Source organism: Panthera leo, chromosome A3 (genome assembly GCF_018350215.1).
Source record: "Panthera leo isolate Ple1 chromosome A3, P.leo_Ple1_pat1.1, whole genome shotgun sequence".
In the NCBI taxonomy this organism is placed as follows: Eukaryota; Metazoa; Chordata; class Mammalia; order Carnivora; family Felidae; genus Panthera; species Panthera leo.
The window spans coordinates 102,849,806-102,866,504 of NC_056681.1; the positions used below are offsets into that span (position 1 = coordinate 102,849,806).

Consider the following 16,699-nt stretch of genomic DNA (forward strand, 5'->3'; position numbering starts at 1 on the left):
TTTTTTGTAGATAAAACTAATATATTTCTAAAATTTGTGTGGAAAGGCAAAGGATCTAGAATAGCTAAAACAATTTTGAAAACGAAGAATGAAATGGGAGGAATCAGTCTCTCCAATTTCAAACCTTATTACATAGCTACAATAATCAAACTGGATAGTACTGGCAGAGATATAGACACACAGCTCAATGGAACAGAAGAGAACCAGAAATAGATTCACACAAATATACCCAACTGGTTTTTGGCAAAGGTCAAAAGCAATTCAATGGAGGAAAGATAGCATTTTAAACAAATGATGCTGGAACAAGTGGATATGTATAGGCAAAAAAATTTTAACTTGACTCAAGTCTTACACTTTATTCAAAAATGAACTAAAAACGGGCCACAGATTTAAATGTCAAACATAAGCCTGTAAAACTTTTAGAAAAAAGAGGAGAAAAATTTCAGGATCTAGGGTTAGGCAAAGAGTCTCACGCTTGACACCAAGAATGTAATTCATAACAAGAAAAACGGACAAATTGAATTTCATCAAAATTAAAAATGTCCACTCTGCACAAGACACTGTTAAAAGCATAAAAAAACACGACTACAGACTAGGAGAAATTATTTGCAAACCATGTATCCGACAGAGCACTAGTATCTACATAATTAACCCTCAAAAACTCAATAAAAAACAAATAACCCGACTAGAAAATGGGCAAGGACATGAAAAATTGCTTCACCAAAGAGCATACATGGATGGCAGATCGCTCATGAAAAAGCGTTCAATGTCGTAAACCATTAAGGGAATGCAAATTAAGACCACAGTGTGATATCACCTCATACCTGTCAGGATGGCAAAAATTAAAAACAGTGACATCACCAGATGCTGTGGAGAACGTGCCATCTCCAGGGCCTCCAAGGGAGGCAGAAGAGTTCACATCAGTGGTGCCGTGCGAGAAGGATCCAGCCCACGCTTGCTGGCTCTGAGGCTGGAGCAAAGGGCCAGGAGCCAAGGACTGTGAGCGGCCTCTAGAAGTGAGAAAAAGCAAGGGAACAGACTCTCCCTACAGACTCCAGAAAGGGAGGAAGCCCTGCGGCCCCCCTGATTTTAGCCCCAGGGAGGCCCATGTCACGGTTCTGACTTACCGAAATGCAACATGATACAGTATTTTGTCGTTTTGCGTAACTAAGTTGGTGGTAGTTTGTCATAGCAGCAAATGGAAAATGAATACAGTACAAATCCATTTGTATAGCATTTTTGAAGTGACAAAACTACAGAAATGGAGAACCGGTTAGTGATTGCCAGGGGTGAGGGAGGTGAGCAGGCAGAGGGACATGGGCAACAACGAGGGGTCCTGGGGCGGTGGAGTACACGACATCAATATCTCGCTTGTGAGCTTGTTCCACAGTTTTCTAAGATGCTACTCTTTGGGGGAAACTAGGTAATGGGTACATGGGGGCTTCTCTGTATTACTTCTTCTTAGACGTAGCATGACAATCTAAACTGATCTCAAAATTAAAAGTTTAATTTTAAAAATCCAACTATGTTTAGCATCTTCTGTTGGGTAAGAGGCAAAGGCTGCAGCACTTGATTATTATCTCCTTAACGTTCACTCTCTGCCAGCCTTTCCACTTACACAATCTTCTCTGATCCTGGGCAGGGAGTATTGCTGTTCCCAGTTCAGAGCAGCAGACTGAGGCTCATAGGTGCTAAACAACTCACGCAGATCTTCACACACAGGAAGAAATGAAGGGACTTCTCCCGGTGCCACCTATCCTCACCTCACCGGCCACATTCAGAGCCCAGCTCCTGAGCCCCTGCTTGTGGTTGTTTCTCAGGGCTGGGCAGAACAGGGCTCCAGTGTGCCAGAGGCAAGGCTGGGGATGGGGCGCTGGGTGGTGAGCCTGGAGGGCCAGTGGGTGATGCCAAGATGGTCTCAGCCTGCTTTGCAACCTGACTACTACCAGCCCTGAGCAGCATTACCTGACCTATCTAGAGAATTCTCAAGATATTGGAGAAACGCCTCAACCGAGATCTTCCACGGCAATAACATACCTGTAAGACGTGCAGAAAGAAGGCTTTTCTCCGCTCTAATCATCTGGCAGTATACTTTGAGGCTGAAATGCATCTATCCTACAACTCAACATTTCCACCCCTAGAGACTCACGCATGTCCACAGTGAGACACGCACCCAAGTTCCTGGCTAACTTAACTGGGATAGTGGTTTTGATACATGTTTGCTAAAATTCATCAAACTGGACACTTTACTATCGCGAATTAAACCTCTATAAACACAAGATTAAAAACAGGCATAGTTATGGCAACACTGCTTGTAACAGAAAACAACAACAACAACAACAACAAAATTCTTCAGTGCCCAGAAAAAGGAGAGTGGATAAATAAACTACCGTTACCCGCATAGTTGCCTATGAAGGTAAATAAACTGGGGCAGCACTGTTCAACCCAGAGGAGACTAGCAAACTTAACACAAAGTGAGAAAGCAAGCTGAAAGAAAGCACACACATAATAAATATGTCGCTATTCCTTACAGCTTGGCCCAGCCAGGAAAGCCAAGCTGAAGTCCACCGCTTGGGGCTTCACATAAAGCCATCATCTTCTTATGGCCTGAAAAGGGCAGACTCGGCTGCTATGAAACTGGTTGCATTTTTGTCCTCCCCTATTCTTTCTTCCTGGAATGCAAATGGAAGGCCCAGAGAGGCACCATCCACGTGGAGACCATGAGCACGAAAACCAGCCACTAAAGAAGGCAGAATAAAGAGCCAAGAAGAGCCAGGTTCCTGACCACATCGTGGAGCCTCCGCCCCAACCCCAGCCTGGCCATCCTCAGACTGCTCATGGCAAGAGAGAAACACTTTCCTTTTGGTTGAGCCACTGAAGAGAAGTTCTCTGTTACATGCAACCAGAAGGAGACCCTACCTGACATGGTGTCAAACAACACTGGAAAGTGTTACCAATTCAATTATGTGTGGTCAAAGGGTAAAGAGGTGCATGGGGATTAAATCACCCGGTGTGGGGGAGTGGTCTTCTCTGGGGGAGGTGAGGGGAGGGGAGGAGACTGGAGTGGGGAGCAATGGGGGATTCCAGTGGGGGGAAGGTGCAAGGCTTCCCACTCCTCCTTGAGGATCAGATGCACCGCATTGGTGGAGTGGAACAAGAGATGTGTACAGAATGGCTCAGCCTTCGGGGCGCCTGGGTGGCTCAGTCGGTTAAGCGTCCGACTTCGGCTCAGGTCATGATCTCACGGTCCGTGAGTTCGAGCCCCACGTTGGGCTCTGTGCTGACAGCTCAGAGCCTGGAGCCTGTTTCAGATTCTGTGTCTCCCTCTCTCTCTGACCCTCCCCTGTTCACTCTCTGTCTCTCTCTGTCTCAAAAATAAATAAACGTTAAAAAAAAAAAATTAAAAAAAAAAAAAAAAGAATGGCTCAGCCTTCTACTGAGTAGGGTTGCACCCTAAAGATTGAGTCCATAGGTCCTAGGTGGGGCCTGGGCTTCTATATTTTGAAAAAGCTTCCTAGTTGACTTTCTCCTTATCCTCCCAGCCAAAATGCTTGGGAGCTTTACATCCTACAATTCATACTATAAAATACTTATTTAATTTCCAGATATAAAATGACATCATGATATTAAATGAACAGAATTTTTTTAAATGATACAGAACTCCCCCTGGACCCTAGGGATTCTGTTGTGCACCCTGGGGAGACATGCTCTACTTTGCCCAGCCCAGAAAGACTCTCTAATTATCCCCATGCCTTCCAGAACCCAAGAGTCCACACTGCCTGCAGATTTGACAGGAAGAAGCCATAATCTGTTTGGACAGGTCCAGTATTCTCAGAAATATACATCCACGTTTCTAAACTATTCTATTAACCCAGACAGGGCTGGAGGGGGAATTTCACGGGAGCACAGACATCTCAGGCCGCAGGGAATGGCATCTGCCCACAGAAAAGAACCCACTGCCATGACTCATTTTTAAGAAATACTCTGTATTGCCTCTGGCCCCATTTCTGGGCTGGGGCCTGAGGACACTCACAGCCAGAGTCTGGCACCGGGTTGAGAGGTTGACACTCATGCTAAGGCACTGTATCTAGAACCACAGTGAGCAAGGGTCCCACCCCACCTCTGCCCTTCAGATGGAATCTGTTTTCTTCCCAGAAAGGGCCCCAGAATCCCTTATCTGCCCTTCCATTTGATCAGTGGGGATTTGGAGTTTCAGAAAGGTGTCCCTACAAGTTAATATCAAAACGGAGATGAGAATTTACACCTCTGGACTCCCAAAGTGGTTATGTTTTTTAACTCATGCTTTAGATGTAATACTAAATCCAATGAACTTCCTTTTTGCTTTGCTACAAAACTTTCAAAGAACATTGTTTCCATCAACAAATCCTCAAATCATGAGCCAGAATGGTAAAAAAAGGCTTAAAAGCGGGTTTCACTTCCTGTGTGGAGGCAGCCTGCCATGTAATGCAGTGGAACACCAGCCCTGCAGAAACAGGCAGCACTAGGGAGCCCATGAATATTTATCACCTCACTGTGCATTCACCAAGTAGTGCCGGGACAGAAAACAACTTTCAGCAAGTTTGAGTCCATGTTCTAATATTCTCCACCAAGACAGCTTGTTCTGACTTGTAAAAAAAAAAAAAAAGGTCATTTTCAAAAACCATAATGAGGCCAGTCTACTCTTAATAGCTTTAATACGCCCTGAAGCTTAAAATAGCAAAACAATCGCTTCTCCAAGATAAACAAGGCTTTCCTTTGTGTGTCTAATGAGAGGCAAGACCACAGCTAAGGCACATTCTAAGCTGTTTGTTGTCCCTAAATGCTGAGGTAACTGGAGCTCCCCCACCCCTCCCAAAACAGCAGATTACACAAAAAGAGATCTGTCTGAGAGCTTTTGCCTGATCGTCAAACGACAACCTGAGACCCCAAGTGAGCCAGGGCAGTGCACGAATGCTGCAATGATCAGCTCTGGCTGGGGCCTTGGCTTACTCTGCAGACGCCAGACAGCACCTTTGAAGGAACTGAGAAGTACCCAGAAGACACCACTAGCGAATGGGTACAAGGGGACATATAGGAGCACAAAATTTCCTGCCACAAAAACCTATACATACATTGAGATATGTAATGAAACGGGTTTTCTCCAAGCAGAAGTCTCTCAAACATTCTAAGTCTGGGGCGTAAAACTTCTCCTATATGATCTTGATTCAAACTAAAGTCAACATCTGCCTCCTCTCTTTTTCTTCCTCCCCTTCTGCTCCTCCCCCATCACCCCCAAAACTCACGGAAAATCCATTTTGCCATTAAGTGAAAGAATTAAGTATAGGTTTCTCTATGAAATGTGTAAGACAGAATCACCCTGGGATGCCTGGGTGGTTCAGTCAGTTAAGGGTCCGACTTCAACTCAGGTCATGATCTCATGTTTGGTGAGTTCCAGCCCCTCTGGCTCTCTGCTGTCAGCACAGAACCTGCTTTGGATCCTCTGTCCCCCTCCCCCTCCCCTCAATAGGAAATAAACATTTTTAAAACACTACCCTTTCTTCATTTATCACCTTAAAACACCAGGAACTGACTGGCGCCTGGATGGCTCAGTCGGTTGAGCATATGACTCTTGATTGCAGTTCAGGTCATGATCTCATGGTTCATGAGTTCGAGCTCCTCATCGGGCTCTGCCCTGACAACATGAAGCCTGCTTGGGATTCTGTCTCCTTCTCTCTCATCCCTTCCCGCTTGCTCTCTGTATCTTTCTCAAAATAAGTAAAATTAAATTTAAAAAAAAGGGGGGGAGGTGCTTGGGTGGCTCAGTTGGTTAAACGTCCGACTTTGGCTCAGGTCAGGATCCCAAGGTTCATGAGTTCGAGCCCCGCATCAGGCTCTGTGCTGACTGCTCGGAGCCTGGAGCTTGCTTTGGATTCTGTGTCTCCCTCTCTCTCTATCCTCCCCTGCTTGTGAGTGCTCTCTCTCTCTCTCTCAAAAATAAATAAACATTAAAAAAACAAAACAAAACAAAAAAAAACCCACACACCAGAAACTGAGGAGGTGACCTGGACGTGGCAGCCTAAGGCTTCCCCAGCAGGTCACAGGTCATGCCTGCTGGATCCTGCAGACTGCAGAGGACCAGAGAATGTAAACAGCAGTGTTGCCAAGAAGAGAGGGATGCCCAGCTATTCCAAGTGCTGCTGCGGCCGAGTCGAGAGGTCTCACAAAACTGGGGAAAGCCTGGACCTTGCTGCAGTTAAAAATCTTCTACACAGTTTGGGGTGCCTGGGTGGCTCCGTCGGTTAAGCATCTGACTTCGGCTCAGGTCATGATCTCATAGTTCGTGAGTTTGAGCCCCGTGTCGGGCCCTGTGCTGACAGCTCAGAGCCTGGAGCCTGCTTTGGATTCTGTGTCTCCCTTTCTCTCTGCCCCTCCCCGACTCGTGCTCTGTGTGTGTCTCTCTCTCTCAAAATGAATAAATATTTTTTAAAAAAAGATATCAAATTAAAAAAATAAAAAAAGAATCTTGTATACGGTTCAACGGCTGCAAGTCAGGCAAAGGCCTCCCAGGGAGGAAGTGCCAGGGTGGCCAGGTACTTGCAATACTTTTGCTGTCCAAGAGGGGCCCACAGACCCTGATGGAATTCTCACCCCCTGCCAGGCTGCACGTTCAGCCTTCAGCTGGAGGCAGAGGGAGTAGAACAGGGAAAGGGTGTAGAAGAGACAGAACAGGTTACTTCCCCATCAGGGGTTAGCAAATGCCCAGAGTGTAGGAGGCAGAGAGGAGTCAGGGCTTCCCTCAGGGTGCCTGGGGGATGGCTCACACTTGCCACCACCAAACAGGAAGCGTCTGGGAGCAGGAGTGCATCTGGGGCTCCCTGCCCATTCCATTTGCTTGAGGACCACCTGCACACACACAGGCTCAGACGCGCACACAGTTTAATCTAAGAAACTGAGCCTCATGTTGCATCCATGTTGTATCAATTGGGAGACCTAGTTTTCGGGGATAGAAAGGAAAGGGATTACCTGGATGTTTAGATTCAAAAACAACAAAACTAAGACAAATGCAAAAATGAAAACAAACCATACCCACTTGCGAGTAGAGTTTTGTGGGAAAAGTTGAGCTGGAATTGGACTTCATTTTTATACCTTCCTGAGAGGCACAGGACAGGAAGCTATTCCTGTACTTTGTTAAGTCTGAACTCCACAAGTGAAGGTAAGGGGAGGGGAAAGGCAGGAGGGGGTGGCAGCAGGCAGGCCCTGCCTCAGGTGACAAGTGACAAGCCTGGGTTCTGCTGGCAGGACTACTGGGGACAAAGCCCTCAAGAGCGGTAGCAGGGAGCTGGCTGTTATAGGGCTCTAGGATGATACGGACAGCCCCTTCACGAAAGTGCTCTGAATGGTGGAGGGTGATCCACGGCTCCGTTCTCATATTTCGAGCTGTAATTTAGGCTTCATTTCAGCTAGAAAACAAGAACCTTTCCCCCAATGCCTTTTGTCTAGGAAAAACAGTTCTACAAAATCTGAGTTCAAAAGAACAGAAGGGAACCATCAGCAGTGATCGCGAACATTTTTGGAGCATTCCCGGTGTCCCCTTAGCTCATTTCATCCTTCCGCCAGTTCTGTGAATATCAGAGTGGAAACTGAGGTCCTGACAGTTACCCACAGCCCCCAGGGCTCCACAGAGGCCAGGTAGGTGGGACATGAAGCCCAGCTCACTGCCCACCCAGCACCCCGTTAACATTTTCATCCCAGTCCAAAGAAGCTCAGGTGGTGAACCAGCTTTTTTCAGTTTTTTTACTCATTAACCTCCCGCTGAGATGCATACCAACCCAGACGCTTGGGTTAAGATTAAACTAGTGACAACCGGTCAAAGTCAAGGCACTCAGGATCACAGCTAACTAGAGATCAGGCAAGCTGCCCCCAACAAGGAGCTGCTAACACTGTGTTTTTAAACTGAAAAATCAGATTTGGACTTTTTTTCCCCTCTAGTTGGAACAGTAAAGAGAATATAAAATGTTAATAGTGCTATATTGGGTTAATATAGTCCAAAAATCTATCTTCTTTCAATGTCTTAAGTGTCCTTGTAATGAAATCATTCTTTGACATCACAGCAAAATATAAGGCTGTTTTTTGTCAACCAAGCCCCAAGCACAAGGGCATGAGAGCTGCAGCAATTCTGTTTCTGGGTGAGCCAGCAGAAAGACAGAGGGGGAGGAGCACATGGTGAGACCCACAGGTTCCTGGTTCTCCGATACCATTCACACACACTCACAGAGCATCTGAAATGGGTGGAGCAGGGCACCATCTCACCATCACGTCGTGAAAAGTGTTATCAGGAAATTAAACCCAATGGCGCGCGCGCAGCTCTGTCTGGGGTGGGAGTGAGGGAAGGCCTCTTCAAGGGGGACATCTGAGCTGAAACCCAAACTGTAAGAAGGAGCTGGCATAGAGAGATCTTGGGTTAGAGTCCAGCTAGAGGGAACAGCCAATGCAAAAATGCTAGACAGACGCTTATAGCTGGAGCAGAGTGAACATCAGAACTAGAAATGAGGCAGGGGGAGTGGGGAGGGGGCTCCTGGCAACTTTGCAAACCCTGGTCAGGAATGGGAAGCCACTGGAGGATTTTAAACCAGGGGACAACACAATCCAGTTCATCTTCAAAAGCTCATCCTGGCTATTACATAGGAAGCAGCAGTTACAAATATGTGTCCATTTGCAGGTTGGGGAGGGAACCAACATCCTGGCTCAGCTTTTCTACCTGGTAGCATGTTCCCAATTCACAGGCATCTTAAGATTCAACCTGTTCGTAACCAGCTCTGACTGGCAACTCACTGGCCCTGCTCTTCAGATTATCTGGAAATTCTTTTTTTTTTTTAATTTTTTTTTAATGTTTATTTTTATTTTGAGAGACAGAAACAGAGTGTGAGTGGGGGAGGGGCAGAGAGAGAGAGGGAGACACAGAATCTGAAGCAGGCTCCAGGCTCTGAACTGTCAGCACAGAGCCTGATGCGGGGCTTGAACTCACAGACCGTGAGATCATGACCGAGCTGAAGTTGAATGCTTAATCGACTGAGTCACCCAGGCACCCCAATCTGGAAATTATTTCTAAAATTAAAATTGAAAAACATAGTTACTGTTAATTTTTAAACATATCTGTGTTTCAGTCATCACTTTAAGAAAGTAGATCAGGGGGCACCTGGAGGCTCAGTCAGTTAAGCGTCCAACTTCAGCTCAGGTCATGATCTCACAGTTTGTGGGTTCAAACCCGCATCAGGCTCTGTGCTGACAGCTTGGAGCCTGGAGCCTGCTTCAGATTCTGTTTCTCCCTCTCTCTCTGTCCCTCCCCCACTTGTGCTCTCTCTCTCAAAAATAAATAAACATTAAAAAAATTCTTTTTAAAAAGAAAGTAGATCAGAATGACTTTATTTCTTTGCTTTTTCATTTAAGAGAGAGAGAGAGAGATAAAGAGGAGTGGGGGAGAGAAGGAAGAAAGAGAGAAAGAGGGAGGGGGAGAGGGAGAGGGAGAGAGAGAGAGAGAGAGAGAGAGAGAGAATTCCAAGCAGGCTCCACACTCAGCATGGAGACCGATGCAGGGCTTGATCCCACAACCCTGGGATCATGACCTGAGCCAAAATCAAGAGTCTGAGACTCAGCTGACTGAGCCACCCAGTTGCCCCCAGAATGACTTTTAAAAAACTTTTATTTTTTTTAATGTTTATTTATTTCTGAGACAGAGAGAGAGCATGAGTGGGGGAGCGGCAGAGAGAGAGGGAGACACAGGATCCAAAGAAGGCTCCAGGCTCTGAGCTGTCAGCACAGAGCCCGACGCGGGGCTCGAACTCACAGACCGTGAGGCCGTGACCTGAGCTGAAATCGGTTGCTCAACTGACTGAGCCATCCAGGCGCCCTTTTTAAAAATTATCTTTAAAATGTGCCCTGCTTACTTCCAAAAAGCATTCAAGGCCATTGTCAAAAAGCCTGTCAGCAACAGGACAACTTCAAGTTCTCCCCAGGAAAACGTTTACAATATATTGTAATATCTGTTATGGCATCAGTTTGGGGTAAAAATGCTAATGTTGAAGGGTTTTAAAAGCCCAATTTGTTCTAAGGACTGTGTTCAGCTGCATGTACAGTTTTATCATGGGCTGATTCGCTCACTTTAATCCACTTTTATATTTTTCCTCTTCTATCCTCTCCCTGGCCCTCTAGAGAGCCACCCTTTGCCTGGTTTTGCTGCTCACTGGCTCCCCCATCAGAGACTGAGCGGAAAGGAAAGATTGGAAAGCCTGATGCCTCTGGTTCAGCAGTTTCAGTTCTACGTGTGGGTAATTCTTTGTGGGATGGTGTTTATGTGTGTGCATGGGGCGGGCAGTCCTGGGTTAAAGTGCTATGTGAATTTTAATTATTTACCAATTCTTCTCCATTGTAGACACACACATCCCTCACCTTGTCTCTCTCTCTCCCTCTCTAAAATCTTATAACTGGACAGAGTCTAATTTCTCTCTTCCCATAGCATTTTTACTTCTGTTCTAATTCCATCGCTTAAACTTTTGCAAAGTGATATACAACACTGTCACACATCTCACAGGTAAATTCAAGATAAAAAGCAAAAGGCAGAAGAAAAACAGAAATTTTTCATTCTTCCTTCTGGGTGGGTTTTAGCAGACGTTTTAGGATTATCTGACTAAAGCTGATTGTCAGCTACAAGAGTTTTTTGATTATGGTTTTTAAAAAATTTAGAGAAACGCTTCATTTTTAAATACCTTATAAGCACCAAAACTATCATTTCTGTTACTTTTCCCATAATTGTCACCACGTTCACTACCTCCAAGACTATGTATGGCTATCCTCACTAGTAGCAAAATAGAGATTTGCGGCAGATTATGAAAAGCAGGATCTGACAGAAATGCTGACGAATTTTGAAGGGTTTTGGTGGGGATGTAGAGCAGAATTGTTTTAGTTCTTTGATTGGTTTGGCTTTTGATGTTTGCTTCAAACTACTATGTGGTCCCAAATTATAAATTGCATATGTAATTTAATGTATAAAACAAGAATGTTCACTGCTTAAAAATTTTTTAGTTGAGCAACTGACCTTTCAAAGGAAAACCTCAAAGGAAAAAATTTTAAGTAAATTGCCTAACTCTAATCGAACTTTCCAGGTATTCTTTAAAAAAGTTCTTTGTGATTAGGTAAAAGCTATTCAGTCATGTTCATGGGCAAAAGAGACAAAAACCACATGCTGAATTGAAATAGAAAACTTTTAGCTTAAGGAAAAATGCCAGGGATGTGGCATCCCCCACCATTTCTTTTTCTTTTGGGTAAAGCCTGGTTACTCTCTCCCAGCTTAGTCAAAAAATGCCATCAGCAATCAAACTTCTAGCTTGGTAAAAACGTATTCTCCAGGGTCGCTTGGGTGGCTCAGTCGGTTGAGCGTCTGACTTCAGCTCAGGTCACGATCTTGCGGTCCGTGAGTTCGAGCCCCGCGTCGGGCTCTGGGCTGATGGCTCGGAGCCTGGAGCCTGCTTCCGATTCTGTGTCTCCCTCTCTCTCTGCCCCTCCCCTGTTCATGCTCTGTCTCTCTCTGTCTCAAAAATAATAAAATAAACATAAAAAAAAAAAAAAAACAAAAAAAAAACGTATTCTCCAAACAGTTGATGAAGAATGGAACCTGCCTTACTTGGCCTCTACTTATCAATCCACTATCTTACATTAGAATGCGACATTTTCAGGACAAACTCAGACGCTGTCCGAGCACATTAGATTCTGTTCAGCAATAACAGGGGTTAAAAGAATGCTTCCCCTTTGTCCAGGGCCCCCACACTCACAGGGTGTCCCTGTAAAGGGGTGCTAACATTGCCCATAAGGGCCCAGTGGGAGCAGCCTGGACGGCAGGCAGTCCCTCCCTGGAGGACTCCCGTCCCGGGTCGATCGCAGCACCAAGAATGTGACTCCAACTCCCCAGGCGGCTCGTCCCCGGCACCGGTCCCTTGGGAGATGGAGCCCGCGGCTCCCAGGACTACTGACAGAGCAGGGGTCCAACCACGCAGCGCTGTCTAGGGGAAAGTTTTCAGAGCGTTCCCGACCAGATCTGCGACCAACGTTCCCGGGGGCTGAAAACTTGGCGACCTGCAGCGGGCCGGGCCAAGCTCCATTTCCTCCTCTGCAGTATAGGGGAACCCCTCGGCGCCCACCGCCTAGCTGGCTCCACCCGGACACGCGCCCACGACCCGACCTTGGCGCTCTATCAGTGAGTTGGTGTCGACCCCCGCGCTCCACGCCCTGGCACCGCTGGGGCGTGCGGAGGTGTTTGCAAACTTGCCCGGCAGGCGGGCGCGTCCCCGTCGGCGCGCCCCCTTCCCCGAGCTCCGGCCGCGAGCCCCCGGCCCCCCGCGCCTGGCTCTGGGCCCCGCGCACTCACCTCTGCTCCAGAGCGCGGGGAGGAAGAACCACGGCAGCAGCGGTAGCACGGCCCACCCCATCCCGGGGCAGCGCGTCTGGAAATTCTCTCCCGATCCACGGACAGACGGACGTCCCAAACCTGCCCAGTCCCCGGTCGAGCACGCCAGCTAAGCAGCCAGCCCAGTCCCGGCGGCGGGGCAGCTAGCGCCGAAGTGGCGGGGCCGCGCCGCGGGCAGGAGGCGCCTAGTGCTGGAAGGGGCGGGCCGGGGGCCGAGTCCGAGCGGACCCGGGCCAGTTAGGGTGGGGAGGGGGCGGGAAGGAGGGCAGAGAGGCGGGCCGCCGAGGGGAAGGAAGGGGACCGAGCTGGACAGCACGGGTGCGGAGGGGCGGGCCATGGGCCGAGCTGGGCGGCCAGGGATGGGGGACGGGGGTGGAGAGAAAGGGAGGGGACTGCAAGAAAGGGAGGGAATTAGAAACCAGTAGAGGGGAGGGGCGGCTGGAGGTGTGGAGGAGAGAGCAGCCCTGGCCTCTGGGCTGGCCAGGAGTTCAACACATGTGGGTGGGAGGGAGACTGAGACAGGGAAAAAGTTGGAGACGCGTGGAGGGCTCCCGAGGCAGACCCAAAAGGAGGGTCCGCGGCGATTCCGCAATCCAGACGTGCAAGACACAGAAAACCCTGGCAGCAACGCTCCCAGAGGCCAAGGCCATCGTGGCACCGCTCCCTACTGAGCGCTCCCTGGGTACCTGGCCAAAGGTGTGAGACCAGCCTTGGTGGCGGGGAGCGCACTGCCTCCAGGGGAGCGGTTCCTGGTGATGACAGGAATTGTTTGCTGCGCCCGCCCGCGACAAGTCTGAGAGAGGCAAAGCTCAGGGAGGGAGCTCCGTAGCTCTGAAGTGTGGAGGGGCCCAGAGGTAAGCAGCAGAGAAAGTTAATCATAAAAGAAATCAAAGCCACTTTTACTAATAATTACAACAGTAACTTACATAACTTCTTAAAGGAAACATTTTTGGGGTTAATTTATTTTAATGTGATCCTTTTTGACCACATGAGCCAGATCATTGTCGTTTCTCTGCTCAGAACTCTCAAAACTCTCCAATGTTTCCTGCTTTCTTGCTGCAAAAGGCCAAAGGCCTACAAGGTCCTATGGGACCTGGTCCCCTATCCTCTCTGACCTCATCTCCTTACTCTGCTTCCATTTATGCTGGTTTCCCGTCAAATAGTCCCCGACCCTGAGGCTGGCTGGCCTCTTTGGGTAGATTTGGCTGTACAGAGAGAACCAACCCAAATGGAATGGATTTAGACAGGTTATGACTTACACTGACAGCAAAAGCAAGATCAGCACCATGCCAGCTCCTTGCATCCCCAGCCCCGTGGGAGGACACCAAGCCAGAGGGAACAGCGGGTCACTCGCTGAGCAGCCAACTCTAAACTACTCCCATACTCCCAGGCAGTTTTACAGACTGATACTGAGCCTGCAGTTGTATCCTTCAGGGGAGGAGGCGGCATGGAGGCAAGGAGATGGAAAGTTCTGTGTTCAACTACAACTATGGAGGAGGAAGAAAAACACGTTCCTGCAGTCTCCTGCAAGAAAGGGATATGAAGCTGCCTTCAAACAGCTGCTCATCAGGCTTACCTCCTCGTGCTCCAGGAGGAACTGTACACAGTCTGTCTAGACCTGGGTAAGACGACAGTCAAGTCCTGCCTACATGCCTATGCGGAGATGTGCAAGGTGGCAGGACACCTCAGTGGGGCCGTTCTACAATTTTCTTGCTATGGCTCACGTATCCTAGACACTCTGCCACCCTGGGGTATTGTACCGACTGTTCCCACTGTGCACAATGTTCTTCCCCCAGACTCACACCCTCTTGGTTAACTCTACTCCTTCAAGTTTGCTCAAATCTCTTTCTCTACCTTGCATGAAACTGTTCCAGTTATCCATTTCTGTGTGACATATGACATATGGGGATAAAACAAAAGCCACTGTATTAGAGTCATGGAATCTGTGGGTCAGAGATTTGGACCAGTGCAAGGGAGATAGTTTGTCTCTGCTCTCCCATTTCTGCTGGGATCTTAGGCTCAAATGGCTGGGGATTAGAATCATCTAGAACAGGGGTCAGCAAACAACAGCCTCCCGGCCCATCACCTGTTTTTGCAAGTAAATGTTACTGGAATACAGTCATTTGTGTGTATGTTATCTATGGCTGTTTTGGTGCTGTAACAGCACAGCTGAGGAGCTGTGACAGAGATCATATGGCCCTTTGAGAAAAAAGTTGGCCAACCCCTGATCTAAAGGCTTGCGCCCTCACATAGCTGGCACTTGCCCTGGGATGAACTGAAGACTAGGGCCGCAGACCAGAGCACTTAATGAGGCTTCTCCATGGTGGCTTCAGTGCTTTTGGAAGTCTTGCATGGTGACCTGGGCTGGCAAAAGCAGGCATTCGTTCTAGTGAACAAGGGAGAAGCTGTCTGGCCTTTTGTAACCTAGCTTTGGAGGTCACCTAGCTCCACTTCACCAGACTCTCTCCGTGGAAGCAGTCACAACCCCAATGTCCCAGGGAAGAACCAGAGACACCCCCCCCCCCACAACTCCTGATAATGGAAGTGTCAAAGAATTTGCAGCTATGTTTTTTAACTTCCACAAATAGGAAAACTTGGTGAAAATGTGGGATATCAGTTCTATCCTATTAGTTTCATACATGCCATGCCCCTAAATGACATTGTCATGTAACGTGTTCCTCACAGGATCAAGATATGTGAAGGGAAATGTGAGCCAAAAAGAAAAAAATCAGACTCCCATATTAAACAACTATTTCCATGTTTATAGGACCTCTGCCTATACACATTTGTGCAACTTCAACAGGGCAACACCATCCTGGAACCCATACTTGAATGCCCACAATGTATTGTGCATTTCCTAAGACTTGGTGTGTTACAGGGAGGAACCCTATTGTTTATTCCCTAAGAAAAAGAAGGAGTATCAAGGGCCTGCAGTAGCATCCATTCAGGGGTTGGGGAAGACTACCCCCAATGACTTGAGTGTAGAAGGGCTGCGCCCCAAATGTAGTGGCATTGTGATCCCAGTCGGTAAATTGATCATGTTCAACATAACAATGAGAAGGTTTAAGACTTCCAGTTGAACTCCCCACATGAACTGTGTAGAGACTCAGTTCTCAACCAGCCCATCGGAAAGCCGTCTTATTTCTCTTTGTCCTTCTGCTATCCCCCCTCTTACCCTTTCAGCCTTGTCCCCAGACGTGGCTTGTAATTTACTCCCCCCTCCCCCCTCCAGTCTAGCATGTGGCCCCCTCATTCAGGGCAGGCCTCCCCCTGTCCACTTTAACGTAGTGCAGACCACCCGATAAAGTATTTACACAGCTGGCTTGGCCTCAGCATGCTCTGAATGAGGGTGTGCTGGGAAATGGCCCCATCCCTCTTTCAGTGCCAGAGAGCCATTCATTCATTCACTATTCCACAGAAATCAGCTGAGCTCATGCTCCATTCCAAGTGTAATACCAATACCTGGGACATATGCACAGCACCTCCATGAGGAAGCCATCCCATGGCCCCTCGTGCTTGTTACAGCCTGGACTCACCCACCCGGCAGCCATTCCATGCTCTTCCAGTCCCAGCACCCTGGTTTTCCTTTGCAGAACCATGGCTCCCACACTCACATCCCCTCGTGCCCCTGAGCCCGGAGGTGGGGTTCTTCTTGCTGCCCTAAGACCATTTCCTGTCCCTCCCCTCTAAAGTCTGTGGCTTGAATGTTATGTTACCAGCCCTGTTTGCTGCAGGTATCTACAGACCCCTAGGGCTCTCTCTCTCTCTCTCTCTCATACTCCTTGAAGATTTTATTGTATTTTATTTTTAATGTTTATTTTTGAGAAAGAGAGAGAGAGAATGCAGAGGAGGGTCAGTGAGAGAGGGAGGCAGAGGATCCATAGTAGGCTCTGTGTTGTCAGTACAGAGCCGGATGCAGGGCTGGAATTTTCATCAACCGCGAGATCATCGTGACCTGAGCCGGTCAAACACTTAACCAGCTGAGCCACCGAGGGGCCCCTCCTTGAAGATTTTAGTACTTGCTCCACAGTCACTCCTTCACACTATCCCTGTCATAATTCTTGGTGCTTTCAGTACCACATAATGACATTCCAACACTAGTATTCTAAGCCCCTTGATCTCTTGTCCTCCATTCAGTGTGCTGAGCAACATGTTGTAAATAGAAATGCCAAGCTCTTGAAATTTGCAGGGGGACTGGGATGGTGCCAATAAGACAGGCAACTCAGGGGCGCCTGGGTGGCTCAGCTGGTTAAGCATCTGACT

The 16,699-nt window shown here is 48.0% G+C and overlaps 1 protein-coding gene across 1 annotated transcript in view; it reads right to left on the reverse strand.

Moving 5' to 3' along the window:
• The window catches only part of MERTK (MER proto-oncogene, tyrosine kinase), a 114,346-nt gene extending 101,780 nt beyond the window's left edge, over positions 1-12,566 (reverse strand). Inside the window, exon 1 of the mRNA XM_042933051.1 lies at positions 12,398-12,566. Within this exon, the coding sequence (XP_042788985.1) occupies positions 12,398-12,458 (61 nt within the window). The 5' untranslated portion in view covers positions 12,459-12,566. The remainder of the gene's footprint in view (positions 1-12,397) is intronic.
• Positions 12,567-16,699: the final 4,133 nt, after the last annotated feature.